Source organism: Ictidomys tridecemlineatus, chromosome 6, assembly GCF_052094955.1.
Source record: "Ictidomys tridecemlineatus isolate mIctTri1 chromosome 6, mIctTri1.hap1, whole genome shotgun sequence".
NCBI classification, from domain to species: Eukaryota; Metazoa; Chordata; class Mammalia; order Rodentia; family Sciuridae; genus Ictidomys; species Ictidomys tridecemlineatus.
The window spans coordinates 63,442,770-63,470,611 of NC_135482.1; the positions used below are offsets into that span (position 1 = coordinate 63,442,770).

At 43.3% G+C, this 27,842-nt stretch overlaps 2 protein-coding genes and 1 long non-coding RNA gene across 7 annotated transcripts in view; 1 reads left to right on the plus strand and 2 right to left on the minus strand.

The window, feature by feature from the left end:
* Slc4a8 (solute carrier family 4 member 8) overlaps positions 1-5,009 on the minus strand; it is a 71,968-nt gene extending 66,959 nt beyond the window's left edge. Inside the window, exon 1 of one of the 2 annotated variants that reach the window (XM_021726171.2) lies at positions 4,788-5,009. In XM_021726171.2, the coding sequence (XP_021581846.1) occupies positions 4,788-4,832 (45 nt within the window). In that variant the 5' untranslated portion in view covers positions 4,833-5,009. Of the gene's footprint in view, positions 1-4,440; positions 4,744-4,787 lie in introns of those variants that run through there. The other variant, XM_021726172.3, reaches the window with a different exon arrangement.
* Positions 5,010-12,671: 7,662 nt separating this feature from the next.
* LOC120888311 (uncharacterized) lies at positions 12,672-26,057 on the minus strand. The gene is made up of 3 exons (XR_005731824.2): positions 25,568-26,057; positions 22,778-22,889; positions 12,672-13,334 (listed from the first exon to the last, which is right to left on the minus strand). It is a non-coding gene; the product is annotated as an uncharacterized LOC120888311 (long non-coding RNA).
* Positions 25,110-27,842, plus strand: part of Galnt6 (polypeptide N-acetylgalactosaminyltransferase 6) — a 39,329-nt gene continuing 36,596 nt past the window's right edge. For 3 of the 4 annotated variants that reach the window (XM_040280625.2, XM_040280626.2, XM_078014677.1), the window contains exon 1: positions 25,110-25,491. The gene's annotated coding sequence lies outside the window, so the exon portion shown is untranslated. The remainder of the gene's footprint in view (positions 25,492-27,842) is intronic. The other variant, XM_021726254.3, reaches the window with a different exon arrangement.

Below are 27,842 nucleotides of genomic sequence, written 5' to 3' on the forward strand. Positions count from 1 at the left end.
CTCAAATATAGCCTTTGCACACTTTGCCATCAGTATCTTTCCAAACATTTTTTATTTTATTTTATGGCAGTGCTGGGGATTCAACCCAGGGCCTAATGCACAGTAGGCAATCACTCTACCATTGAGCTATATCCCTAGCCCCCAGATACTTCTTAAGCACTCACTCAGAGCCAGGTACTGATCCGTATTTCAAAGACACAAGCTTCAGTAATGCACAGTAATTAAACACACATCCTTTGGAAAGAGGCAGCCCTGGTTTTGGCAGAACCACAAGCAGCTTCATCACTTATTAGAAATTACTTAACCTCTCTTGAGTTTCCTTATTTGAAAATTGGGAGTAAGGCCAAGTGAAGTGGCACATGATTATAATCCCAGCTATTCAAGGGGCTGACAGGCAAGTTCAAGGCCAGCCTTAGCAACATAGGGAAACCCTGTCTCTAAATAAAAAAACATTAAAAGGGCTGGGGATGTAGCTCTACTAGCTCTCCTGAGTTCAATACCCAGTTTTTAAAAAAAAGAATAAAAAGGGTTATTTTTATTCCTTTTTATTCCTTTTTAAGGTTACAGAGAGAATTAAATGGAATAGTGGGACTGGAAGTGTAACTCAATGGTAAATGGTCAAATACTTGCCCAGCATGTGCAAGACCCTGGATTTTGTTCACCAATGTGGCAAAAAAGAAGGAAAAAGGAAATGGGATAGTGCATGGAAAACACTTATCATGGTGCCTGGCACATGGCAAACACTCAATAAAATTAATTTATTAATTTTTATTTTTGCAGTACCAGGGATGCCCATGCTGCCCTTAAACTTGTAATTCTCCTACCTCAGCTTCTTGAATTGATGGGATTACACAGGTGTGTGCCACCACATCTAGCTATAGTCAGCAAAAATTAACTCAACAGCAAAAGCAAAGGGAGCTGTGTCAACTGGGCAGCAGAGATGAACATGTATGTTCATGTATATTCAAGTGGTTGTGGAAGGTGACAGCACTTTGTAAGCTCTGTGGGTACAGAAGACTGTAATTCTGATAGAGTGAAATGGAACCAGACCTTAAAATACTGGGTATTGAACTCAGGAGAGCTAGTAGAGCTACAAATGGAATTTCCTCAGTAGAGAGGAAGGGAAAGATTTTCCAGTTTGAACACTGAGCAAAGGAACAGCAGCAAAGAAGTGAGAGTGTTTGTGTAATCAATAATGGCTGTCTATTGCTCTATGCTATCCTGTCTAGACCATAAACTCCCCAAGGAGAGATACCTTGGCTTTGGATACAGGAGAGTACAATTACTCAGTTACTCATGCAACCAAGCAGTAATTTTACTCCAAGCATTGTGCTAGTTGGTAAGATTTTTCTGCCTGGTCCTTACCTTCATGAAGCTTTTATTTGAAAAAATAATAAATAAGAAATCAAAACAAGAACATTTCAGATAAGTTATATGTGGTAAGAAAATAAAAAAAACGCACTGGGTATAGTGGTGCATGGCTATAATCCCAGAAATTTAGGAGGCTGAGACAAGAAGATCAAAAGTTTGAAGCCACTTCCACAATTTAGCGAGGCCCTTAGCAACTCAGTATGATCCTGTCTCAAAATAAAAAATAAAAAGGGCTGGAGATGTAGCTCAGTGGTAAAGCACCCCTGGGTTCAATCCCCAGCAGAAAACAGAGAGAGAGGGAGAGGAGAGAGAGAGAGAGAGAGAGAGAGAGAGAGAGAGAGAGAGAGAAAGAGAGGTCATATGAAGGAGAGTGGCTAGTGATGAAGGTCAGGGAAAGCCACTCCAAGGAAATGAGATGTGAACTAAGTCATGAGGAAACCTGGGTAGAAGAGTGTCCTAGGCAGAAGGAATGACAACAACAAAGCTCCTGAAGTTTGAAGGAGCTATCCATATTGGGAAAAAAAAAAAAAAAACAGAAAGAAAGCCAGGGTGTGCAAGGTGAGAGAGTAGAAGAAAGGCAAGTCCCCGTAGGGTGGGTAAGACCCTGACCATATAAAGTTTGGTAAACCATGACAAAGGATTTGGACTTTATTCTAAAATGCACTAGGAAGCCACTGAAGGGTTTCAGGATAGGATAGGATGTGATTTGTTTTTAAAAACTCCCTCTGGGGATATAGCTCAGTGATATAGCATTTACCTAGTATGTGCAAGGTCCTGGGTTCAATCCCCAATATCTTGAGAAAAGAAAAAGAAATTAAAGTTCCCTCTTAACTGGCATGTGAAAAATGGACTGTAGAAGGACAAGAAAGAAAACAGAGGGTACTGGTAGAAGGCTAGGGCAGTAGTTCACATCAGAGGTAACAGCACAAGGTTCTGATACACAGAAGTAATGTCTGGAACCTCTCTGTTTACAAGTCATAAAACTTGTACCCACTTTGCCAGGTCCATCCCTTGCACACAACCTAGTTAGCACACAGGAGGCTTAACTGGTAATTGTCAATTGGTTGACTGTTTCTCCCGTAAGTCACCCCACTTCCTTTCCTCCTACTACACTCATTCTCTTTTCCTCACTGTATCTCATGTTCCCATTTGCCTAATGCTTAACTCCAGTCTTTATGGGGTCCTAATGTTCCCACTCTTTTCCATTTCCTCTGCTCATTCCACCACCTGTGAAAGTTTCACAAACTGTTGTAAAAGAGATAATTATTACCTACCCGACCCCAGAAACACTTAGGATTATCAGTTTCTCAGAACACTAACAGAAACCTGGTCTTTTATGCTGTAAATACAACCTGCGCACATTCTGCATGTTAAAGACACTGTCTCCTAACATTCATTCCAGCCTGTTCTACCCACTGCAGCCAGAGAAATCTTCAATAGGAAAATCTGATCATGATCTCATTTTTTTCTCTCTTGAGGCCTCTCTCCTGTCTAACCTTCCCCTTCCCCTCATAATTTTGGGATTATAACAGGGGTTATAATCCCAAAATATATCTTACACCATTCCCCTCATTGCTGCTTGTGGTTCTAACCACAATAGGCTTCTTTTAGTATATACCCCTTCTGCCACAGGACTTCATATATGCTGTTATCTTTGTCTCCAAGTCCCTTTGATCTCCCTCTTTCCTCAGATGATATTTACCCATCCTTTAGATCTTTATCTAAATTTCCTTCCATAGCAAAACTTCTCTAGTCTCAGATTGAGAATGAAACATTATTTACACTCATAGGTCTGCCTATATTTTTTTCCAAAGCCTTTATCAAAGTTTATAATAATATGATCATTTGAGTGATTATTTGATTTAAAATGGTGATTTCTGCCAGGCATAGTGCACATCTGTTATCCTAGCAAGTTGGGGGCTAAAGCAAGAGGATTACAAGTTCAAGGCCAGTCTGGGCAACTGGGTGAGACCCTGCCTCAAAATAAAATTATAAAGGGCTGGAAACATAAATCAGTGGTAGAGCATTTGCCTAGCATGTGCAAGGTTCTGGGTTCAATCCCCATTACCATAAACACACACACACACACACACACACAGAGAGAAAGAGAAAAGGTTACTTCATCCTGCTTCCCAACAGATAGTGGTAATCTCCAGGTAGGCAAGAGCATTGCCTATTTTTGCTCAATATTGTATCCCAAACAGAGGTTGAATACATGTAGCAGGCCTCTAAAGGATTAGATATGGAAAGATTTTTCAAAATCTAGATATTGTTCCTTTTTTGACTGAACAAAGAATGAATTATGGATCTTCTAGTAGCAAACTATTACCAGGAGGAAAGGAAGAAATTAGTGTCTGATATCCATTTTGCTACAAACTCGAAATGTTTTCCTTTCCTCCTTTCAGAAACTATCCCTGAGTCACATCAAGATGGCACTTGTCTCCAACACTTGTTATCCTTCCTGAGATGGTCATCATCGTCTTCACAGACCTCCACTTGTCTTGACTTCCCTCACCCCTTGGAGTCTTCTCTCCAGAACAGTAACCATACCATCTGACTGCACAGGAAAGGAGGAGTGAGAACTCAATAAGCTGCCACTCACTGTATATCACATTATAAACACTTCACAAAGCCTCTTCACAAATGCACCTCATTTGATCCTAAAAACAACCATATATGAGGTAAGCAAAGCAAGTATCACCATTTCCATTTTAAGAAATCAAACAGGCTCAAGGAAGCAAGTAACTTACACAAGGTCACAAAACCTAGTCTAATGCTTCATTACATGAGCCATCCCACAGTTGTCATCAATTACTTAAACCTGATTTCCTCATTCCCTTTAACAAGTACCTGTTTCTGAACCCTCAACATTTCCTCAGCCCATGTTCTTCCCCTACCTAGAACTTGTCAAATGTCTGTGCAATGGGATGGGATAATCACAAAGCCAGCCATACTAACAGGGACAGTTCTCAGCCTCCACAGCTTTTCTATGCTCTTCCTCTGAGCCACTGAGAAACCAAAAGCACCCAGAAACAAAAATACAAAGACCAGAGCAAGCTCCCTAGATACCCTTTCGTCCATGTTCCTCAGGACAATGAGAGGTCAGAAGGGGGCGTCTCCCACCCCGAAGACCCGAGAACAGAGGTCACCGCCCGCCAGCCGCCAGGGCTCCTCGGCTGTGCAAGGGATGCAGCAGAGATGGGCCGGCTCCCGGTTCGGCCCAAGGTCATCCTCTCAAGCAGCCACGGCGTGATCCCCAATCGCCCGGAGCGCCCCCTGCTGTCCCGAGCTGGCCTCCCCTCGTCCTTAGGGAGTGGCCCAGGGAGCCCGGGCTTGGGGGCAGAAGAAAGGAGGGTGGGCACAGGATGAGGAGGCTGAGTCCCAGCCCCGGGGAGGGGCTGGAGGCGGGGCCCTACCTGATAGCTCAGGACGCCGTCCGGCTCGTTACTCCCCGCCGGCATGGCGGAGCGGAATTGGGCCCTCCCAGTGGGTTCCAGGCAGAACGTCAGCAGCCCTCGCCCCCTGGTCGTGTGTGAGCTGATCACACGAGCGGCGACCCCTACCCTGGAGCCAACGGTCAACCATCAACCGCCTCCGCCTCCATAGCCACCGGCCCGCGAGGCAGCCGCCGCAGCCAATCAGCGAGCGACCAGTGCAGCCAATCAGGGCTCAGAGCACCGGAGGACGCTGTCCGGCGGTACCCTGGGCTACCAGGAGGAGGAGGAGGAGGGAACTGGAGGAGCCGTCTGCTCCCGGGCGCGGTTGCCGTGGAAACCGCCTCCCTCCCTTCAGGGGCCTCTGGGCTTGAAGGTCCTTCCAACTGCTTGCTAGACATTGAAAATCTCTGCTTCTATTTGCAACTGCACCTGGCTCTTGAAAACTGAGAAAGTGTCGGTTTTGTCTATTCTGATTATATTCTTTAAAAGTTGGATTTTAAATTCTGAGAAAATGAACCTCAGGATTACAGGAGGAAGTCATTGAGGATGATGGGAGGCAGCCTTCTAAAATCATTAATCCCTGAGCTAGTGGCCAAATTAAAAGCGTTAAAGAGTAGTAGGTAGGCAGTGAACAGGCCCGCTCCACAGGCTCTCTACATCTTAGGTCTTCTCCCCCTCAGGTCTGCTTCAAAAAGCAGAGTTGGGCTAAGGGATGATTGTTGAAGCAGTTTCACAAAAAGAGCCCTTCAGCTTTTCCAGGAAATGATCTAAAGCAAATTATCAGTTAACAACAGAACTAATATCTATGACGAGATTAGAAAATCATGAAGAATGTATTCAGTTTGATTTGAGTTTAAAAGAAAAGGCTGGCTAAAATCCAATATAGTCTCTATCCCTAAAATGAAGAAAGGGGCCTTTTGTCTTATACACACTTATCAGACTGTAGGTGAGTCCACATTATTAAGGAAAAAAAATCATTGCAAATAATTCTCAGCCTTCAAAGAAGCTACTCTTGGGGAACATGTTAAGGTTCATCATTTGCATACCATCCCTTTCTGAAATTGATAACAAATTTGGGGTTTACCATCCCCCCAAAAAACAACAGATTTCTCAACCCTGCATAAGCTCCTTGCCCTGTTTCTGAGTTTTAATGACTATATCCGCACTCTCTGTCCATGTCTGCATAAAGCCTATGCCTTGAATCTTAATTCACATCCCATCTTCATCCCCCATTTTTGCCTATCAAAATCTTTACTGTCAGGCTGGGGTTGTGACTCAGAGGTTAAAGCGCTTGCCTAGCATTTGTGAGCCACTGGGTTTGATCCTCAGCACCACATAAAAATAAAATGAAGATATTGTATCTTCCTAAAACTAAAAAATAAATATTAAAAAGTCTTAACCATCCTTCGAAGTCAGTCCCAAAGGCCACTTCTTCCAAGAAACCTTCCTTTATGCTATTGTCCCTGACACCCTTAACAGATGTCATCTCTCCCTCTTCAGACTCCTCACTTCATATGTTTCTCATAGCAGTTACCATGCAGTGTTTATTTAAGTACATTATTTATATGTTGACTTTAGCTTATTACAATATCATAAGATTTTTTATATTAATGATTATTTTTCTTATTCCTTTCTGTATATTCCACAGAGCCTTGAAGAATGCTGGATACATGGAAAGTGGTTATTAAATATGGTGGGCACAGTGGACACCTGTAATCCCAGAGACTCAGGAGGAAGGGAAATAACAAGTTCCAGGAGCTTCTGCAATTTAGAGAGACCCTGTATCAAAATAAAAATTTAAAAAGACTGGGTATGTAGCTCAGTGGTAAAGAAACCCCCTGTTCAATCCCCAGTAAACCTCCCCCCCAAGAGAAAAAAGTAGTTAGCAAATATATGTCCTTTTAATTCAATCTAATAAAAAATATATTGAATGTATACTATGTAGATATAGAACTAAAGATACAAAGAAATCTAAACTATATTTCCAAGTAGCTTAACAATCTAAGAGAAGACATGTTAATATAATGACAAGAAAATAGAACATAGAATAAGAACCATATGAATAACTGTCCTTCAAAGTTAAGTCAAAAAGCCATCTCTTCCAAGAAGCCTTCCTTCCAAGGAAAGATGTGCTTGGGGAACAAAGATTACAAAAACTTAAAAGATTATGAAAATTCAGAAATGTTCTTTGACCTGGAGTTCTTCAGAAGAGGACATGAGTTTGAGCTAAGTCTGAAAATATGGGTAAGATTTAATTGAGCCAAGGTAAGAAGGGCAAGTATCTCAAGTCTTGGGCAAAACCTTAAAGAGTAGTAATGTATATGGGTCATTCAGGTTAGTCATGATTTGGGCCAAACCCTGTATGTAACTTGCTATCTCCCTTCCTCCTGAGTCTCTGAGATTACAGGTGTCCACTGTGCCCAGCATATTTGCTAACTACTTTCTATGTATCCAGCATTCTTCAAAGCTCTGTGGAATATACAGAAAGGAATAAGATAAATAATCATTAACATCAAAGAACTTATGATATTGTTGTAAGCTAAAGTCAACATATAAAGAAAGAGAAAATCAATAGGAAGTCAAACTTGCAGTAAAGAAAGGCTATGGTTAGGATTTGGGGTGTGGCTCAGTGGCAGAGTGCTTTTCTAGCATTCACATAGCCCTGGGTTCAGTCCTCAGCACCTTGAAAAAAAGGATGAAGTTAGCGGGTGAGGGGGGCCTGTAGTTAAATTTTGGAGAGCTGGCAGTTCAGACTATTTTCTTACATGGAGCAGAATTCTGCTGAAAGTTTTAGGGAAACACATTCCTGCAATAGTCATTGTATTTATTATTTTTCCATTTCACTTCTAAGAAAACTAAGGCTTAGTGAAGTCAAGAAACTTTCTCAAGTTCAGGCAGTCATTATGCTAGGATTTGACCATTCATTTATTAATTCAGAATACATTTATTGAGACTTTATGTATCCAGCCCTGTGTTAGGTAGTGGGGAAACCACAAAAAGACAAACAGGGTTCTTGCCCCCTTGGGTACTCCTGCTAGGTGGATAGACAGTAAACAAGTAAGCAAACAAGATTATTACAATTTTTGATAGCTACTAAGAAGTAAATGACAATTATGTGATAGAGGGCTCCCAGAATGGGAGATGATCAAGGAGAGCTTCTCTGAGATGAGGAAAGACTCACCTAATTGAAATGAATTGAGGGCCTAGTTCTAGATTTCTTGGTCACTATGCTATACTGTCCTATACTGTTCTATGAAAATAGTGCTGAAATCTGTCATGAGGGCACAATGGATTAGAGGCAGAAACCTGAGACAAGGGGCCCAGTTAGACTACTGACTCAGGCAACATACTAATTCAAGAGGTGCCTAGGATGGTGTCCAAAAGGAAGATATGCCTATATTCCCATTCCCCTGGAAGATAGGTTCCAGCCATAGTAGAAGTGGACAGTATAGTAAGAGAAATGAGGAGGTAGAGATGATTTTTATGAGCTCTGTTGGAACTGACCTTCCTCCAGTTCAAATATGAAAACATAGCCTCTGGCCCTTGACTCCAGGGTCAAGAGCCCCATCTTCTGGTCTATTGTGCAAATTACAAAAGGAAGTAGGCCATAGAGGCAGTCTGCGACAGCCTGAAGCTGCTGCTAACTGGGGCATTGCAGGAGACAGGCCCACCCTTTCCAGGACTGATTTGGTTTCTCCTTCCCAAAGGAGACTGACTCTGTTTTCAGGCACCACCAGACTCTTGGTCTCTTTTGCTCCCTACTCTGATTAGAAAAGTGCAAATGTGTGAATCTTGGTCTGTCCAGCAAATGGGCCCCTTCAGGAACTGGAAAGAAAATATTCAGTATTCAGCTAAGGACACCATCTCACACTGGATTATTTTTCTAAATAAGATATTTAAAAAAAAAAAAAGAAGAAGAAGCTCTACTGAACTCTGAGCTTCTGGGGCCTTCACTTGGCCTAGAAGGAAGCAGAAAGTGGACAGGAAAATAAGATCAGGTAGGAAGGAAGAAATTAAAAAGATAGATGGAAAGAAGACAAAAAGAAGGACAAGGAGACTTTAACTTTAATCTGAAAGCCTTGTGCGAAATTTCCTCATACCTTCACTCCCCAAGCCTGTTTTTCTCTCCCAGGCTTGATACTCCCAAATTTCTGGAAAATCTACAGACCCTCACTCACAATCTTAAAGTTGCTTGAAATTTACCCATTTATGAAAATTTTTCCTATGCAATGTTAATTATCTCATTAGCACATGTATTTTTTAGAATAGATTGAGTAAGGGAAATATGAAACTTATAACACAGGGTACTTTCTCAGTGTTGTCTATTAATCAGATAATAAGAGACGGTGTCTGGGGCTGGGGATGTGGCTCAAGTGGTAGCACGCTTGCCTGGCATGCGTGCGGCCTGGGTTCGATCCTCAGCACCACATACAAACAAAGATGTTGTGTCCGCCGAGAACTAAAATAAACATTAAAAAAAATTCTCTCTCTCTCTCTCTCTTAAAAAAAAAAGAGACGGTGTCAACTGAGAATTGCCAGGCCATCATAAACCTTCTTGGCTTTGACCATATTCATGTCATCCCCACATACCTTCCCATGCCCACCCCTTCACCCTTTATCAAATTTCCTTTTTTTTTTTAATTGTTGGTCGTTCAAAACATTACACAGTTCTTAATATATCATATTTCACAGTTTGATTCAAGCGGGTTATGAACTCCCAACTTTACCCCGTATACAGATTGCTGTATCACATCAGTTACCCTTCCATTAATTGACATATTGCCTTTCTAGTTTCTGATGTATTCTGCTGTCAGTCCTATTCTCTACTATCCCCCCTCCCCTCCCCTCCCCTACCCTTTTCTCTCTCTACCCCTTCTACTGTAAATCATTTCTTCCATTTGTATTATCTTGTCTTACCCCTCCTTTCTTCTTATATATCATTTTGTATAACTCTGACAAATTTCCTTTAAAAGAAGAGCCCAGGACCCAAAATTGTATCTCACTCTTTTTTATTTTTTTCTGGTACTGATAATTGAACCCAGGAGCACTTTACCACTGAGCCACATCTGCCACCGCCCCCTCCCCCCTAGCTTTTTTTATTTTTTTATTTTGGGACAGGGTCTTTTAAGTTGTTTAGGGCCTCACTAAATTGTTAAGGCTGGCTGGCTTTGACCTTGCAATCTTCCTTCCTCAGAGTCCCAAATTGCTAGGATTACAAGCATGTGCCACTGTCCCCAGTCATGCATCTCACTCTTTAAATAGCCCACATTCTCCCCTAAATGTATATTCCTTGCTTTCCTGAATAAATCTCTGTGGCTCCATATCTGATGCATCTAGAAACTTTAGTAGAATTGGTCAAGGACCTCAGTGGTCCTGAACAGAGGTCTCCCTCTCTGAGATATCCTCAGACCACCACCAGTGACATACAGACAGAGACCACACAGAAAAATATAATCTTATAAGGCTACCAATGTATATGTGATCCATTCTTGACTAAAAAAATCTTTATGCTGTGCATGACTGTATTGACTGAAAAGACACTGAAATGCCCCTATTCAGAGACAAAAAGACAGAAATGCAAGAAACTCAAAACATTTGAAAAAATGTTCTATAATTGCAACCGATTTTTTTCATCAACCACATCTGAAGAATCAGGCACAATGGCACATCCCTCTAATCCCAGCAGCTCAGGAGGCTAAGGCAAGAGGATCACCAATTCAAAGCCAGCCTCAGCAACTTGGCAAGGCCCTAAATAACTTAGCGAGACCCTATCTCAAAATAAAATATAAAAAGGGCTGAAGATGTGGCTTAGAGATTAAGCACCCTGAGTTAAAATTCCTGGTAAAAAAAAAAAAAAAAAGCCACCAGAGGTTCTAGTCTTTACTTGTAATTAGGTAGCTATCAAGCTCCCAAATTCCTGCTCCCAGCTGGGGATCAAACCCAGGGCCTCATACACACTAGGCAAGTACTCTTTCACTGAGCTCCATCCCCAGCCAATCCCCTTCTCAATCTTATACCTGATTTGTTTCTCCACTTTCCTCTTAATTACATATCTAAACCCAAGAAAAGATTGAAGGAAAAGACCTGGGAACACAAGGAAAGACTTAATTAGTGTGTGTTTGTGCTGTCATCTGGGAGCATTTCCTGTGGAAGGGAGGGACATGATTCTTTGTCATGCTGAAAAGGTTAAGCAGGTGCATGATTTGCTTTCAGCCCTTGCCAAGTCCCAGCATATTGAAAGAGACCATAGAATACAATTTTCTTTGTTCACAGCATGCTGCCAGCCTGGAACACTGCACATCACAAGGAAGAATATGAAGCAGCACAAAAACTGAGAACTGAGCTCCTAAGTGTGAAAAATCACTCCCCCTTCGTTCACCACCACCACCATCATCCATAGAGCTTGGCTATGCTGCACTCATTTACGCTTGCTGAGACTCTGAGATAGAATGCAATTAAAAAGGAGAAATCCTAGCCCCTGCTTTCTTTATGGTCACAATTAAGATATTTAAACAGAAGCAAAAGTAGGAAAAAGACTTCCAGAGAGAGCACAGCAACACAGAAAAGCGTTCTGTAAAAACATCACTGTGTACAAATCAAGAATAGGCCTTAGAGGAAAGGAACTGTGGGACCAAGAAGCCAGACGGGAAGTCATTCAGCAATTTGAAACACCTGAAACAGGTGTTCACCAAGGACCACTTGCCAAAGTCTTTGATACCAGATTTGAACACATTTGTATTATATTAAATACATTTATCTAATCTGTTTCTATCCAAACCCTTGTTAGAAATCAGGTCTGTTTAAAGGAGTTCCGCTTCACATCTTATCTACTTGAGGATAAGACCTCCCAAGCAAGCTTATTATACCAAGTAGGAAGTTCTTACTTTGCTTTTAGCCAGTAGGCCTGGGATATCCTTTAGGTGGCAGCAAGTTCATACTTCACATTTCTGTAATTCTATATACTCAACTTTTTTAAAAAATATTTTTTAGTTGTAGATGGACACAGTACCTTTATTTTTCTTTATATGGTGCTAAGGATCAAACCCAGGGCCTCACACATGCTAGGCAAGCATTCTACTACTGAGCCCCAGCCCCAACCCTATATACTCAACTTTTTAAAGAATTAACACTTTCCCATTTGTCTTCAATGGGTCTGTAAAATGTACACAAAGCTTTTATAGAATAGGAAGCTGAAATAATCGCTACATATAGGGACTTGCCCTGGCCAGTTAACAGAAGAGCCACACAGTTCAATGAAATGTGTGGCTTCTTAGAAAGATAATTCCCTTCAGCCACTTAGAAAGATAATTCAGAAAGATAATTCACTTTTCAAACAGTGAAAAGGTGGCCCTCCTTTAGAACTGACAATACCTGCCGCCATCACCACCAAGCAAAAGCCCAGGGCTTCTCCTCTCTTACCCTATCAGACCTGAGTTTTATCTCCTCAGTGATACCCACTCATTAGTCAAACTCCCATGAAGTTCTAAAAATAACTAGTGCTGCTTCTTATCTTGAGAAGCATATTATCGACATAGATATAAATTCCATCTAAGCTACTCTTACATCTAGTGATACATCCCTTGAGGCAGTTAATAAAAAGGAAAAGAGACCCATTCAGACCTCTGGGTTGGAGCAGAAGGGAACAGACAGAGAATGTGAATTTATTTCACTTGTTTATCTTTTCCTATCTTTAATCTTTTGCCAAAATGAAAAGACCGCCTCCTTTCTAAAGAAAGCAGAGTTCTCTAAGTCTTTCTCCAAGCCAATAGAAAATATAAGAAAGAGCATTTTCCAGATTTACCAAAATCAACCAGGCTATAAGGTCAGTCAATGAACTGCAGAGAAAAAATCCAATCTCAGAACTCATGTAGGAACAATCAGCTTTATTGGGGTAGGCAGAGTGGAGTAGAACTGTTATAATGAGATTATAACTTACATATCAGTTGGAGGTCTCCCCAGAAATTCTTATTTCTGTCTCCTGAGAATTGTTGAAAAGGACTTAAAAGTCCTATAAATCAGTTTCTACCCAACACAATTTCTCTCCCCAACATCCCAGAGAAGGGGCCATCCAATTTTCCCTGGTTATCTCCAGTGACAGGGAACTCACACTGATTGGGCCTGGCAGCCCCAATCCAGATTCAATTTGCCTCCTTGAAACTTTCATTCTTTTTCCAATTGCACTCCTCTGGCTCCAAAGGGAATTCCAACTTAGTCTTTCACATGAGAGCCCTTCAAATACTTGCAGCCAGTTTTGATACCCTCCCTTGTTCTGGCACAGGGTATGATAGGACAGGATTCCTATCTCCAACAAATACTTGCATCCCTATAACTTTAGATCACTAAGAGAACTTCCAGCAATGGAATGAAGAGTTTAAAAAGACTGTCACCATTTGTAGATGATAATGCAATTGAGGTTATATGATGATTCTTAGTTCCAGGAGATATATGCTGCAGTGTGGAGGTGGAGTATCATGGTGTCTACACCTTTCTTCTGAATTATACAGCAATATATATAAATAGATATACCTAGATAGATACAAAAAGAAATAAAATAAAGCAGATATGACAAAATATCCTCATTTTTAGTCTTCTCTCTCTTTGAAAAATTTCATAACCCAAAGTTGGGAAATAAAAGGCCACTTCCGTTCTCAGGCTTCAAACTTTGCCAGCTTCTACCCCAAGGGCAGTCTGGCCTAGACTGGCTCCTCCTCACTAGCCACAGCCCTCTGCTGCAATAACACCCCCCACCCCAATCCTCAACCCCCTCCTTCAAACCAAAATCAAGCTAGACTAACTTCCTCCCCTCTACATTAGTAACCCCAAGGATCCTGGTAGAACCTCAGAGGGCCACAGACTAGCTAATGTCACTCTATGTGGGGCCCGACTAAATTCAGGGGACTAGTAGGGATATGCTATTTACACCCCAAACTGTGGGGATCATTGATATGGTCCATGCTTGCCCTTCACTCTACTTGTGTCTCTCCCAATTACCCACCTGGCAGTGAACTTCTATTCATTCTTCATGAACCAGCTCATGTTACCTCTTCTAAATCCTCTTAAAACAGTAGATGAAGTTAAACATTGCTTTCTTACTAGTTCCATTACTGGGTCTATTAACACTCCTTTGTCACAGGTCTTACCACATTCTAGAGTGATTGTCCAGGGAGCTTCCAGCCATGTCCACAATGACTGACTCCCTAGTACCTAGTCCTATCCCACCCCAATAATGTTTTATGGTCTCTACAGTACTTTCAAATACTTTAATATTTGCAACTATTAAATGCTCTTTTTTATACTGGGCCCAAATCTCTCCCTTGGGATAATTTTATTTGTAGTTAGTGATCTCTCTCATTAGACAAAGAGTTCCTGAGAGAGAAATAAAAATTCTTCACTTTTCCCCTCGTCCTAACTCCATTTATTCAGAAAGAAAAGCAACTATAGCTGCTATAGCTGCTGCTGTCACCATTGCCACCACCACTATTACCACCACACTTTCTTACTCTGGGGATGCTCTCAAAGAAGCATCCTGATAACTCCATTACATCATCTTTCCAGTGCTTTCTGTCCTGTGTGTCTCCAGGGAACCAGGCAATCCAATTTGCTTAATGCCACATGATCTGCTGCACTCACACCACATTTTATGGTCCTAATTTAATTTATTATAGATATTGTGATGTGGCTCTGTTTTTCTGAAAAACAGGTCAGCTCTTATATCCATTATTTGGCAATCAGCCTTCTTCTAGTTGACAAGAGCTGGAACTTTTCACATCTCTGTTCGAGATATGGATAATATTTCTTTTTTATTTTTATATATTTGTTTATTTACTTATTGGTACTAGGGATTAAACCTAGAGGCACTCTGCAACTGACTGACTCACATCCCAGCCTGTTTTATTTTTTATTTTAATTTATTTTTTAATTTTTTTAATTTTTATTTTTTAAAGAGAGAGTGAGAGAGGGAGAGGAAGAGGGAGAGGGAGAGAGAGAAAACTTTAATATTTATTTTTTTTAGTTATCGGCGGACACAACATCTTTGTTTTGTGTGTGGTGCTGAGGATCAAACCCAGGCCGCACGCACACCAGGCAAGCACGCTACCGCTTGAGCCACATCCCCAGCCCTATTTTTTATTTCTATTTTGAGATGGGGTTGCTGAGGCTGGCCTTGAACTCACAATCCTCTTTCCTCAGCCTCCCCAGCAGCTGGATTCACAGATATGCACCACTACACTCAGCTAATTAGAAAAGGATCATATTTCTTCCTCAAATATGAATCAAAAACCTTAATAATATTCATAGTCTTTGACCCAGTAAATTCTGCTTCTGTAAGTTTACCTTAGGGTAAATGGCCATAGTTATGTGAAGAGGGGTTTTACAGAGGCTATATATATATATTTCCCCAGTGAGGTCTCCCTCAACAGAGGGAGACCTCACTGGGGAAATTGGGTGCAATCTCTCCAAAGCAAACTTGAGGGACTTGGTTAGCAACAAAATACCAGCAGGCCTGAGCTTAAGGTTGTAATTGAGTAGAAAAATTATGATCTTACCAGTGTTTGGAGGGACTGAAGCATGCCCTGAGGGACTTAGAGGAGGCCAGAGTCTGCACCAGCCTCTTATCTCTCTATTTTGAGTATCACCTCCTCTCATAATGGAAATTCTTCTAGTTTCCTGGTCTACCATCTGGCTTTAAGACCTACCTGGGAAATTGCCTGGTTCAAGAGCATCTTACAGGATAAAGCCACACTTCTCTATTCAAATCCTTGATTCTCTTTCTTTGTTCCCTAGAGAGTTAGAAGTATCATTTCCTAAGTTTTTCCAGGGAGTTTCTCTCGGCTTTCTCCCTGTCAGACCTGAGTTTAAGAGCATATAGACAACCCTTTTACCAACTCCCCTATAGCAATAAATTAGTTCAGTGCATCTTATTATTTATGGGTCAGATTCTTTGGGTTGAAAGTGACAAAAATACACTCAAACATGTTTCAACCAAAACAAGAAAAAGAAGGAAGAAAAAAGAGAAAAGGGAAGAAAGGAAGGAAAAGAAATAGAAGAAGGGAGACACCTAGAAATAAATGATTTCAGGTACAGAAGGATCCAGGAGTCCAACAGATATCACCCTCTCTTTCCCCTTCTCTGCTTTCTCAGGGTTGGCTTAATGTTCAAATTGACTCTCCTTCCTTATGTAGTAGCAAAGATGGCCACAAGCCTCTCTAAGCTTCTATCACCTACCTTCCCAGCTAATGATTCCATCAGTGATTGTGTGGAGACGTGGGATGGAAGAACAGGGGAGAGAGTTGTATTTATTTATTTAATTTTGCTAGTTCCAGGGACTGTCTCAGAGATGATCGAGTGCCTGGCTTAGATAATATGCCTACCCCTAAATCAATCACTAGAGCCAAAAGGTTATAGGTCCACCCCTAGTGCTGGAAAGTGAGGTGAGTTAAAACTGAAGGAAGGAAGTTCCCTAAAGAGATGCTAAAAAAAAAAAGCAGGTACTTTACACTTGACTGACCCTGTCTTTGTACCTAGTCAAGTTCTTCAGTCTCTTCTCCATTTGGTCATAGGTTAGTTTCCACAGACAGGCAATTCAGTGTTCACCAGGTAGCCCAGGGTTTCAAATCCATTCATCCCCTTTGGTAGCTCCTGGCATCATATATATATATATATATTTGCTCTTGTGTTATAGCAAAGAATAACCATGGCTAAATGATAAGGGTCCTAACTTTTCCCCTAAAGTGTGTGAAGCTGACTTCCCTCATGAACCTTGAGGCAGAGATTGCTGTAAGAGGCCCCAACAAAAATGGGAACTCCAAGGCTCTACCCATGGTTGCCATTTGTGGTTGTGCAACTTGTGCTCTGCACAAGCTTAGTTGGTCAAGCCAAGTGTCCTGATTATAGATCTGCATTTGCTGGAGCAAAGAGTGCCTTTTAGTAATGCCATACAAGGGTCCTTATGGGCCAACAATACCCCCTGCCTGCAACACAGGCACAGATAAGGGGTAACTGCCCTAAGGCAAGAATTTTGATACATTCCACTGTCATGTATTTTAAAAATAAAAGCAATTTAAAAAAAAAAGAATTTCAAGGCTTGGACTTTGCACCTGGGTGACATGGCTGGAATAACAGAATTATTGCCTTATTAAGTATTCTTATTGTGTCTGGGTGTGGTGCATTGGACTTAGGGTTCTCTCCTACAGCCTGGCAGATATCTAGTTCCACCCACTGATTGCCAACATGGCTAAGCTCTGAAGAGTGCATTTCCTTGAGTGACACAAGAGGCCAGAAGAACAGCAACCACCAACCTGGAGAGTTTCTGTCTCATTTCTATTCTTTACACTGCTTTCAACTGTTTTGGGAGTAAACTAAAATGAAAGCTCCCTGAGCACTATTTTAGTAGCCATACTTGTCTATCCTCATACAGTCCCTGAACATTATGGTCTAGCCGAGCTCATGAATGAGCTGTGGAGGGACCTGTCCAAATTGAAAATAAGTAAAGAAAACTTTCTGGTGGGGTTACAGGCTCAGATCAAGCCAGGCCTTGGCTCTACTGAGCTTCTATTTTGGTTTGAATGATCCCAGCACCTTTAATGTAGTTCAATGATCCTGGGTCCCCTTGGAGGTAGGAAGGAGTGGCCCTGGGTGCCTGTGTTGCTGTTGCTACCATTGTTGAACTGAGAGCATTTATAATGTTCAGAGCACTGTTCTGAGTGATTTGCATACATTATCTCATGGAAATTTCACAACAGATCAATATAAATGTCCTCTTTTTTAAAAAAGAGAAAACTGGTTAAACAGCTTTCCCATGATTACGGATCTGCAACCTAACTGTGGGACTTCATACAGTCATTCTCAGAGCTTCTCTTTTGGTTGGGGTCAGTTCTATCAGAGTCCCATAACCCTTATACCGAGACACACCTCTCCCATAGCATCTGGTAGGGGATAACCCTGGGAAGAATAGGTGAAGTGAACTGGAACCTCCAGAATGTTCCCCAGTCCCTAGTGTTCTGGTTCCAAAGCCAAAAAGTGCACAAATCCAAGCTCCAGGACTTGCCTCATCTGTGAGATCTCAGAGAAGCTCATCCATGGGCAGCAGACTAAGCCTCCCACAAGACGTGGCTTTCTCAACCACTTGAGTTAAAAGGTTGGTTCGAAATGGCTCCAAGACTCTTTATCTCCCCAGGTAGGATTATTCATTATTGCTTTCTAGGTTTTTGCAGACTCAAAGCAAAGTCTCAGTGCCCTTGGAGAAGGTCCAGGTCCTTTTCGGCTGGTGCACTCTACATTCCCCGTTGGTCCTGCCTTTGGCTCTAAAACAACCCACTGAGTTATTTCACATAACAGATGCCAAGGTGGAGTAGACCTCATGACCATTATGTTGAGCCCTAGCTCAACATATCAACAAAGCCTAGATTTTGTCATCCCCTGCTCACTCTTTGGGTTTTATCACAGGGGGCTCCCGAGGAACCACCTTATTCTTATATGTGTTTCTTTCAATAGAATGAAAACTTGTTCCAGAGACCCCCAGCAGGGACCTTTGCTTGCCCATCATTGGGTTAGACTATAAATCACCAAGGAATCAATAAATGCTAAGGGATCAACCTCCTGACCAATGGAACCTTCCAATTTAGCACCTGTGGGTTCAACACAGCAGCAAAGGCCAGGAGAGCATAACTAATGACACAGCCTGTCAGCATTCCAAAAGTCCAATATCAAGGCGACCAAAGTGTAGCTTTGCTTCTCGAATTTTCAAGACATTCTTGCTTTCCATGCCATAAGTCCCTCAGCAGTTTGGCAAGCCTGGAATAGCTTCTCATAAACCTCTTATGGCAGCTAACCCCAGGATACTTCAAGACACGATCATTAGTAAGCAAAGACAATATCATTTCAAAGACTGTGCAGATCCCTTGTTGTGACAATATGTGCCTCTCATATCTTACTATAGTCTGGCAGAATGCACCTATGTCAAGACACCACTTCAGATTTGTCTTCTCCTAGTCGGATAAGATATAAAGGAATTTTAAAAAATATGTGAAGAAATTTATTTATGCTCCTCTAAGGTCCTGCTGAAAAAAGTTATGTCATAAACAAATTAGATAATCCATACCCCCAGTTGCCTTTTCCATTGAGTGGTTAAAGGGATCAGAATCCCTGAGATGTTTGGGGGCATCCTTTAAAACATAAAATTTCATGGAACAGGGAGAGTTTACCTCATAAACATAGTTTTCTTAGTGCCAATCCTCACCCAACACCAGCACCAAACACCACCAACTCCCTGACTGGCAATGGGTTTCAACTCTGAGAACACCTATACACATGCCATTGTACCCAACTGATTTATCCACTACCACAATGGGAATTTATAGAGTCTATCTGATAATCAGTGGCTTTCAAAGAGTTTCTGTAAATCCCTGATTTCAAACACTATAATCTATATTAATCAGCTTTCAGCAAACATAGCTCATTTCCCATGAGAAAGAAAAGGTTATTCTAGCTTAGAGCTTCCTTTTTGGCCTCTTCTCTAGATCTCTGGGTGGTTAGGAATCCTTGAGATCAAAGCCTTCTGGATGTATCCACTGGTCCAGGTGGAAAAATTCTAGGAGAGGACCAAGGGGAAGGACGTGCCTCTGTGTGGCCTCTGCCCACTCCTCCTACCACACCTGGGAGGACTGCTTTGTCAGACTAATATTTACAATATTGCCAGTCTAATATTTACAATAGCAAATGTATTATAAAAGCCCAAAGAATCATTTTAACAAGAATTATTCTCTCTCCGTAATGTGCAGAAAGGAGAAAGATAATCTGAGAAGATTTTTTTTGAGGATCATAAAATAGAGACTTGAATAAATGGGGAGAATTGTAAGAAAAGAAGAAATTGTGGCCAAGAGCTCAGACTCTGCAGTCATGGGAAACTGCTGTGCTTATAAACTCCTCACTTGTAAAAATGGGAATACACACTGCAGTAGAAAGCAAGAGAAGTTCACAGTCCTACCCAGAGAAGGGAAGTTACTAATTTGTGATGAAGTCTGTGTTATACCTGGCTTCATCAAAGATAAAAATATCAGCATTTTCTGCAACAGATGGGACAGAGATCTGGACAATTTGGACCTAAGTTGTAAACAAGCTCCATTTTCTAGTGCAACATCCACTATGAGTATCTGTCTCAATGTCCACAGTCTTATCTCATGCAGGAGTACTGTTTTAGTCAGAGTTCTCTAAAGAAACAGAACCAACAGGTTTTGAAAAAAAAAGTGATAAGGAGTAATTTAAAGAAATTGGCTCATAGAATCATGGAGACTGGCAAATCCGAAATTTGTAGGGCAGTGCAGCAGGCTAGAAAATCATGTAAGAGCTGATGTTGAGCCTGGTGCTGTGGTACATGCCTGTAATCTCAGCAACTCAGGAGGCTAAAATGGGAAAATCACAAGTTCAAGGCCAACTTCAGCAACTTAGCAAGACCTTAAGCAACTTAGTGAGAACCTGTCTCAAAATAAAAAAACAAAAAGGGCTAAGACTACAGCTCAGTGGGAGGGAAGGAGGGAGGGAAGAGAGAGAGAGAGAGAGAGAGAGAGAGAGAGAGAGAGAGAGATTGATTGATTGATTGTGTGTGTGTGTGTGTGCGAGCGTGTGCGTGTGAGTGTGTGTGTGTGTGTGTGTGTGTGTGTGTGTGTGTGTTAGTTGATGTTGCCATCTTGAGTCCAAAATCTTCAAGACAGGCATCAAGCTGGAAACTCAGGCAATCCTGAGGCGCAATTGATCCTCTCCCAGGAAACCTGTCTTTACCCTTAAGGCCAAACAACTGGGTACCATAGCCCAGTCAAGTTGACACACAGAATCAGCTAACCATTTACAAAGGTCCTCTTGGATAAAACACTCCAGCTACCTTTCCTCCTATTCATCTCCAAGGATTGGTATGTTAAATATGTCCCCATCACTGAGTTGCATCCCCAGTGAAAACTCAGCCTCTACCTCAGAGCAAAGCCTGTCCAAGGAAGGGACATGACCTTTGTCCTTGGAAAGAGCCACAGAGCACTCCTAGGCACATTCCCACCCTGCTAAGTTGTTTATCTACAAATAACAGGAGAGATCTGCTGCGCCAGGTGTCCCTGACTCAGTCAGGCTAGGTGGAGACCCATGGGGGGGGGGAGAGAGAGAGAGAGAGAGAGAGAGAGAGAGAGAGAGAGAGAGAGAGAGAGAGAGAGAGAAAAGAGGACATAGAAACATAGAGGACACTTCTCTATCCTTGTATCTCTGCCTGATCTTAGACCTAACATAGAAGCTAGCCTATGGCTGACTTAGCATTCAGTTGAAGGAAAAAAATAAAAGAAGGAAAACAGCTAATGATAATGGCTATCATTCTGACCCTTAGTGGGTGCTTATTGTCTACCAGGTTTGGGGCTAAACACTTACCTAAGAGCTGAGTAATAAAAATAATATGCTCTTTTACAAATGAGAAAATTGAAGTACAGAGGTGAGTGAACTATAATGCATGAGTGATGATGGCAGAATTTGGAACAGCTCTGCCTGATTCCTAAAACATCTCTTGCTTGACAATTTCTCTTCTGAGCCCAGGAATGAGATGAGAAGGAGGAAGTGTGAATATCAGAAGAAAAGAGGTAAAGGAATTCAGAAGAATTATCACACTTTCATATCAGTTGTCTCACTTGAGCTTCCCAACAACCCTAGGCCTCGTTAACCCCATTTTACAGGTAAAAAACTAAGCTGCAAGAAGGTTAAAGGGACTTGCCGGATTCCTACTGCAGGCCCTGCCCCTAGAGGTGAGGTGAGGGGTAGTGGTGGCAGGCGGGCCAGCTGGGCTCTTCCAGACCTCCTTGGCAAGTTCTGTGGCATCTTCTGCAAACTCTCCCAGGTAGGTGGGGCCAGCACCTCTCCCCTCAGTTCCTTCCGCCCCACCCAGAGATGGGTGTTTCCTCACCAGGGACTGAATGTAGAAAGAAGACAGCTGATAAGGGACAGAGCTGACATCACCAGCCTCACAAAGCTGCCCTCATCTTGCTGGTTTCAACAGATCTGTTTCCTGCCCCGTGGTGGGGAAACCCCCTGAAAGCACACTGATGTGAAAAGTGAAATTCAGATCACCCAAAACCTGAATCTAAAATGGCCCAGAAGTAAAAATAAGATTGTAAGGGAAAAAAATGAAATTCCTAGTACTTCCTGAGAAGGGGTCATTTTAGGTTTCTTGCAGCTAGGGGAATCCAGGCATGTCCTGTGGAAGCAGAACATGTGTGGATGATTTCTAGAGAGAAGGACTGCAGGTCCAGGAAGGTAGGAGATGTAGCTTTCATTCTAAACGTTTTCATAGTGCCTGAGTTTTTTTTTTTTTTTAACCACATGCGTATAAAACTTTGTCATTTAAAGAAAACCATTTTAACTGGGCGTGGTGATACATGCCTGCAATCCCAGCTACCACCAGGAGACTGAGGCAGGAAGACAACAAGTTCAAGGCCAGCTTTGGCAATTTAGTGAGATTTTAAAAAAATAGATATAGATAGATAAATAGAGCTGGGGATGTAGGTCAGTGGTAGAACACTCCTGAGTTAAATTCCTAGTACCACAAAAATATCATTTAAATATGTGTATTAAGGGGCCTGTCACCAGTGGAGGTTAAGGTAGCAGTCACCATTCTGAGGTGACTCATCCCCAGACCTTCTTGGAGCAGAGAGGAGAAAGCCAGTACTGTCCTTCCTGCTAAGAGAGAGCAGCTCAGTGCATGACACATTATGGGTGGGTCTATGCATAGGTCTCCAAATTAGGCAGCTAATCATTCTGAGGACTCAAAGTTACATTTAAAATCAGAGTCAGCTGAAGTAAGATGGAATGAGTAATTTGCTTCTACAGTGTGAAATACACACCGAGACTGATGCTGCTTCTTGGCAAGCTAGGCAGAATCTCTCACAAGCTCCAGCCTGGAGTCAGTGGTCATGAACCTACCCTAGGAAAGAACTGAGATTACTTACCTTAGATCAGGTTGGGTCCTGATTTAGCATCACACAATTCCCGAGGGTCACAGAACAGAATGAGAAGAATGGAACAAAGACGATAGGTCAAACCTATACAAGGAGCATTTGGCTGCCAAGACAAAAATGAGGGGCAACATTTATAACAACAGAAAACATTCTTATCCTAAGAAAGACAGCAGTCGAATAAGGCAAGTGACAAGAATGTGGCAGCTGCCACCACTGACTTGAAAGGTTGAGGCAGGAGGATTGCAAGTTTGAGGCCAGCCTCAGCAACTTAACAAGACCCTCTGCAACTTAGTGAATCCTGTCTCAAAATTTAAAATAAATAAATAAATAAAGAGCTGGGAAATGTAGCTCAGCCCAAAGCATCTTTGGGTTAAATCCCCAGTAAACCCCTCTACCACCACCACCACTCCTGGGTGGTGGGGTGGGAATGGTGGCACCTGAAACAGAGTTAGAATGAGCCCTGAGGGTCTGAAAGGAGCTAAAAGGAATGATCAAAGAAGCTCTGTGGGAAATATCTCTTTAGAAGATTAATCCCCCACTCTTAGAGTGAAAGGAAGGGAGTGGTGGGAGGGAGAACTGTTTCCTCACTGCTTAGAGTTAGGGAAGATGGGTGACCATGCCAACAGTGAGTGAGACACCTCCTCCCTTTCAGAACTGTGGGAATGTCATCCTTCAACATCCCTCTGATCTAGTGTAGCTGGGCAAGCTCTTCTTAACCCCAGCTCTGCTGTCCTTCTCTCCAGGCGAGGTCATGGAATGTCTTTGGCCTACTGAATAGCTCAACTCTATCATTAGATCAGAAAACAAGATTACTTTCCTTCACCAAGTGGTTTCCCCAGCCCTTCCAAGTTCCTTTTAGTACTGACTTCTTGCTGGATGCACCCTGCTCCCAGGTCTTGGGGACTTGGAAATACCAATTCATTAAAAAACAAAACTTGGAGGGGGCTGGGGTTGTGGCTCAGTGGTAGAGTGCCTGCCTCACATGTGTGAGGCACTGGGTTTGATTCTTAGCACCGCATGTAAATAAATAAAGGTGTGTTGATACCTAATAAAATACTTATTTATTTTTAAGAGAGAGAGAGAGAGAGAGAGAGAGAGAGAGAGAGAGAGAGAGAGAGAGAGAATTTTTAATATTTATTTTTTAGTTCTCGGCGGACACAACATCTTTGTTGGTATGTGGTGCTGAGGATCCAACCCGGGACGCACGCATGCCAGGCGAGCGCGCTACCGCTTGAGCCACATCCCCAGCCCCATAATAAAATATTAAAAAAAAAAAAACAAAACTTGGGTTAACAGTCCAAGTTTCTACCATACAAAGTTTTCAAATTATCAGCTATTTGGAGTCATCCATGCTACTCTCTTACTAAGGACCCCAAAACATTACATCACAGAAATATGAAAAATTGTGCTGTATATATGTAATGTGAAGTGAAGTGCATTCTGCTATCATATATAACAAATTAAAATCAATAAAATTTAATTAAAAAAAAGAACCTTAGAACTGTAGAGCATCCATGAACAGACCCGTAGTCCTGGTGGGGTGATTCAGAACATAGGTTTAGGAATTGAATTTACGTGTGTGTGTGTGTGTGTGTGTGTGTGTAGCCAGAAATCAAACCCAAGTTCTCATTCATGCATTATCACCACTAAACTATACCTCCAGTCTGAGTTACTTGGATTTTAATTCCACCCCTGACACTATCGTTCAAGAGTTCTTAAAGTTGAATGTGAATCGCAATCAACTGGAGGACTTTAAAAATACAAGTCGCTGGGTCTCATCCTGAGTTTCAGATTTAGGTCTTCTGCGGCAGGGCACTAGAATCTACACTTTTTGGGGGGTGGGGGGAGTACCAGAGATTGAACGCAGGGGCACTCGACCACTGAGCCACCTCCCCAGCCCTATTTTGTATTTTATTTAGAGACAGGGTCTCATTGAATTGCTTAGCCTCTCGCTTTTGCTAAGGCTGGCTTTGAACTTGCGATCAGGACTCCTGCCTCAGCCTCTCAAGCCCCGCTAGGATTGTAGGCGTGCGCCACCGCCTCCGGCCAGAATCTACATTTCTAAAAAAGTTTCCTGGAGGTGCTGATGCTGCGGGTCAAGGGACCACACTGAGAGAAAATACTAGCTGTGTGATCAGCCACCTCCCTGTACAGTCCCGGACAATAAGTAGGTATCTTCTGAGGCTGGGATTTAACCCGAGACCTGGCACCACTCAGGGCACACAGTTAATACCAACTCTTGCGGCAAATGAAGGGACAAAGCCTATGACACAGCCTCGGGGCTCCTCCCTGCTAGGCCGCGTTTTTTCACTCTGGCGCGAAGCCTCGGGGCTCTGAACCCTCCAGCCGCGCTGTCAACCAGCGGCTCCAGGCGCGCCGCGACTCTCCGCACGCGCCGCCAACGGCTCTGCTAATGACTGTGGCCCTTGGGGTGTCTAGGACCTTCCGATCCGTTTTGGAGCTGAGAGTCTGGCGGCGGAAACAGCACCCGGGGTGGGCTGAGGTCTGGAAAAGGCGGGGAGCCGCTCCACCCGACCGCAAGCCGCTCCCCGGCGTGGTGCGTGGCGGGCTGCACCTGGCCCGGGAGGGCGGGGCGGGGCCGGGGCCGCGGAGGAGGAACGCCCCGGCCCCGCCCGCCGGCCGCCCCGTCGGGAAACCCTGGAGCGGCGCGGCGGCCCGGCGGCTGCTCTGCCTCGGCGCGACAGGTAAGCAGCAGAGGAACCCGCGACCCTGTCCCCGGCCTCCGAACCCGGAGTTTACCGGCTCCCCGGGACTTCTCACCAGTCGGGCTCGCTTCTGCCAAGCCCTCGCTCCCACCGCCGGGTCCGTCCGACTTCAACACCCCACACACTGTAAAATGAGGGGCAGGGCCAAACTGGTCCCTCCTGCCTGCGCTCTTGGCGGTTGCGGTGGCGGGTAGTTCCTCCATCCGTGGTACTTCCTCCACCAAAGAGCTGAGGGGTGAATGCGGTGCCCAGACCCTCTTCTGGAACTTGGGATGTGGGAGGAGTACCAGGCATAGTCCTCCCGCAGGGGCTCTACCCCCCTCACATCATGCCCCTGCTTGGTATTCCTTCTGCGTATGTCTCCCCAGATTGGACCACCCAGGACTTATGTGCTCCAGTACAGAAAATCTATCAGAAAGGTTTCCTCCTGCCAGCGCCGCCCCATCACACTTGAGCAGAAGGGAGAAGCAAGCAAAAAGCTTGCTGGTGGGAGTCCCTTACAGCCCTACTTGGTTGACCTCCCCTGAATGCTTGGGTCTTTCGGGAGTAGGGAGGGATTTGTGTGGTATTGTGTGGGAGGGGACCTGATGGTTGTGCATGACTGTGGCTGTCATCAACTTCCTGATTTCTCGTCACTTGTTCCAAGCCTCACACTGACAGAAAGGAGGAACAGCTTATATTGCCCCAGGGGCAAGGCATCCCAGACCCAGAGTTCTGCAGAGAGTAGGACAGGACTGTCCTACCTGTGTGGGCACTGGCAGTGATCACTTTGCCAACAAAGCTTCAAACAGACATCCTCTATTAACCAGGAGGTCCTAAGGAGGGTCTTAACACTGTGCTCTCAGATCACCCCAGGCCCACAAACACAGTTTACAGGACACTGGGTGAGGTTAATAACTCTAGACACACCAAAAAGCCTCCAGGACTTATGCTTATTTTGCCTGGGATGTGTGTGCACTGTGTAGGCCTACTTCTCCTCTCCAATGGGTGAGCTGTTTCCCTACTCATCAGAGAAAGGTTGAGAAGGATGACACAGACAAATTCATGTGATTACTAGAACAAGGCAAGGCCAGGGTTTTGAAATATGCTTTTGTTCTAATTATCCAACAATGGCCAGGATCATTGCAGGCATTTCCCAGCTCCAGTACCATGCATTTTTTAATATTTATTTTTTAGGTGTAGATGGACACAACACAATGCCTCTATTTTTATGTGGTGCTGAGGATGGAACCCAGGTCCTGCCCGTGCTAGGCGAGCGCTCTATCTCCCAGCCACAATTCCAGCCCCAAGTACCATTTTAATAATCCAAAGGTAACAGGAAAAAAAAAAAAAACCTGCTCTCAGGAGTATCAGGTAGGGCTGAGTGCAAGGGAAGATGGAAATCTGGAACTCACCATACCATGGGGGGATACTGGGCTGCCAAATAATCACCACCCAAGGTTGGCAGAACAACTAACTCCTATCCGCCCCAGCATGGAAGAGCTCAGGCCTGTAAAGGGGAGGCCCTGATGTTTATCAGGTGCCCTCTGAGATTGGAAACATCTTAGCCCAAGTTCATCTGGAGAGACCTGGGAAAGAGATATGATCATTGCAGTCTGTGTAGCCATTGTCTAGAACTGAAGTCAGGACTAAGAGGGTCAGCTCATTCTAGGGCCGAGGGCTTCTCATGCAGGGAGGCAGTGGGTATAATGAAGGTGGAAGGCTGCTGACTCAAGTCTGTCACTAATTTAGCTGTATAACCTTGTCCAAATCACATAAACACTCCCTGGGTGGGGAGCAAATGAGAAGGTATATATGAAAGTGCTTTTTGGCAAAGCTCCAAGCACCAGCCAAATGCAAGACAATATAGTGCCATGGGTAAGACAGAAGGCTCTGAAGAGAGATGAGCCTGAGTGCAAATTCAGCACAGCTACTTCCTTGCAGTGTGACCTTAGTTAGTTAATGTTCCTGTGTTTCACTTTTCTTCTGTGTAAAATGGAGAAGATAACTATAGCTTGATTTGATAGAATACAGTGATGTGTACCTGTAGTCCCAGCTACTTGGGAGGCTGAAACAGGAGGATCACATGAACCCAGAAGTTTGAGGCTAGTTTATAGTTTGGCAACAAAGTGAGACCCTGTCTTAAAAAAATAGTATTTCCCTAAATATCTTATGACTCCTACAGATCTATTCTGATATTTCTAGCCCTGGAAGTGAAACTAAGGACCAGAGGGGTGTGTACATGCTGGAGGGACTCTTGAGTGGCTATGTCAGAGCCTGGGTGAACTTGGATCTATAGCCCCTGTCCCTCTTTGGGAAAGCCCAAAATGACCATTCTCATTTGATGGGTC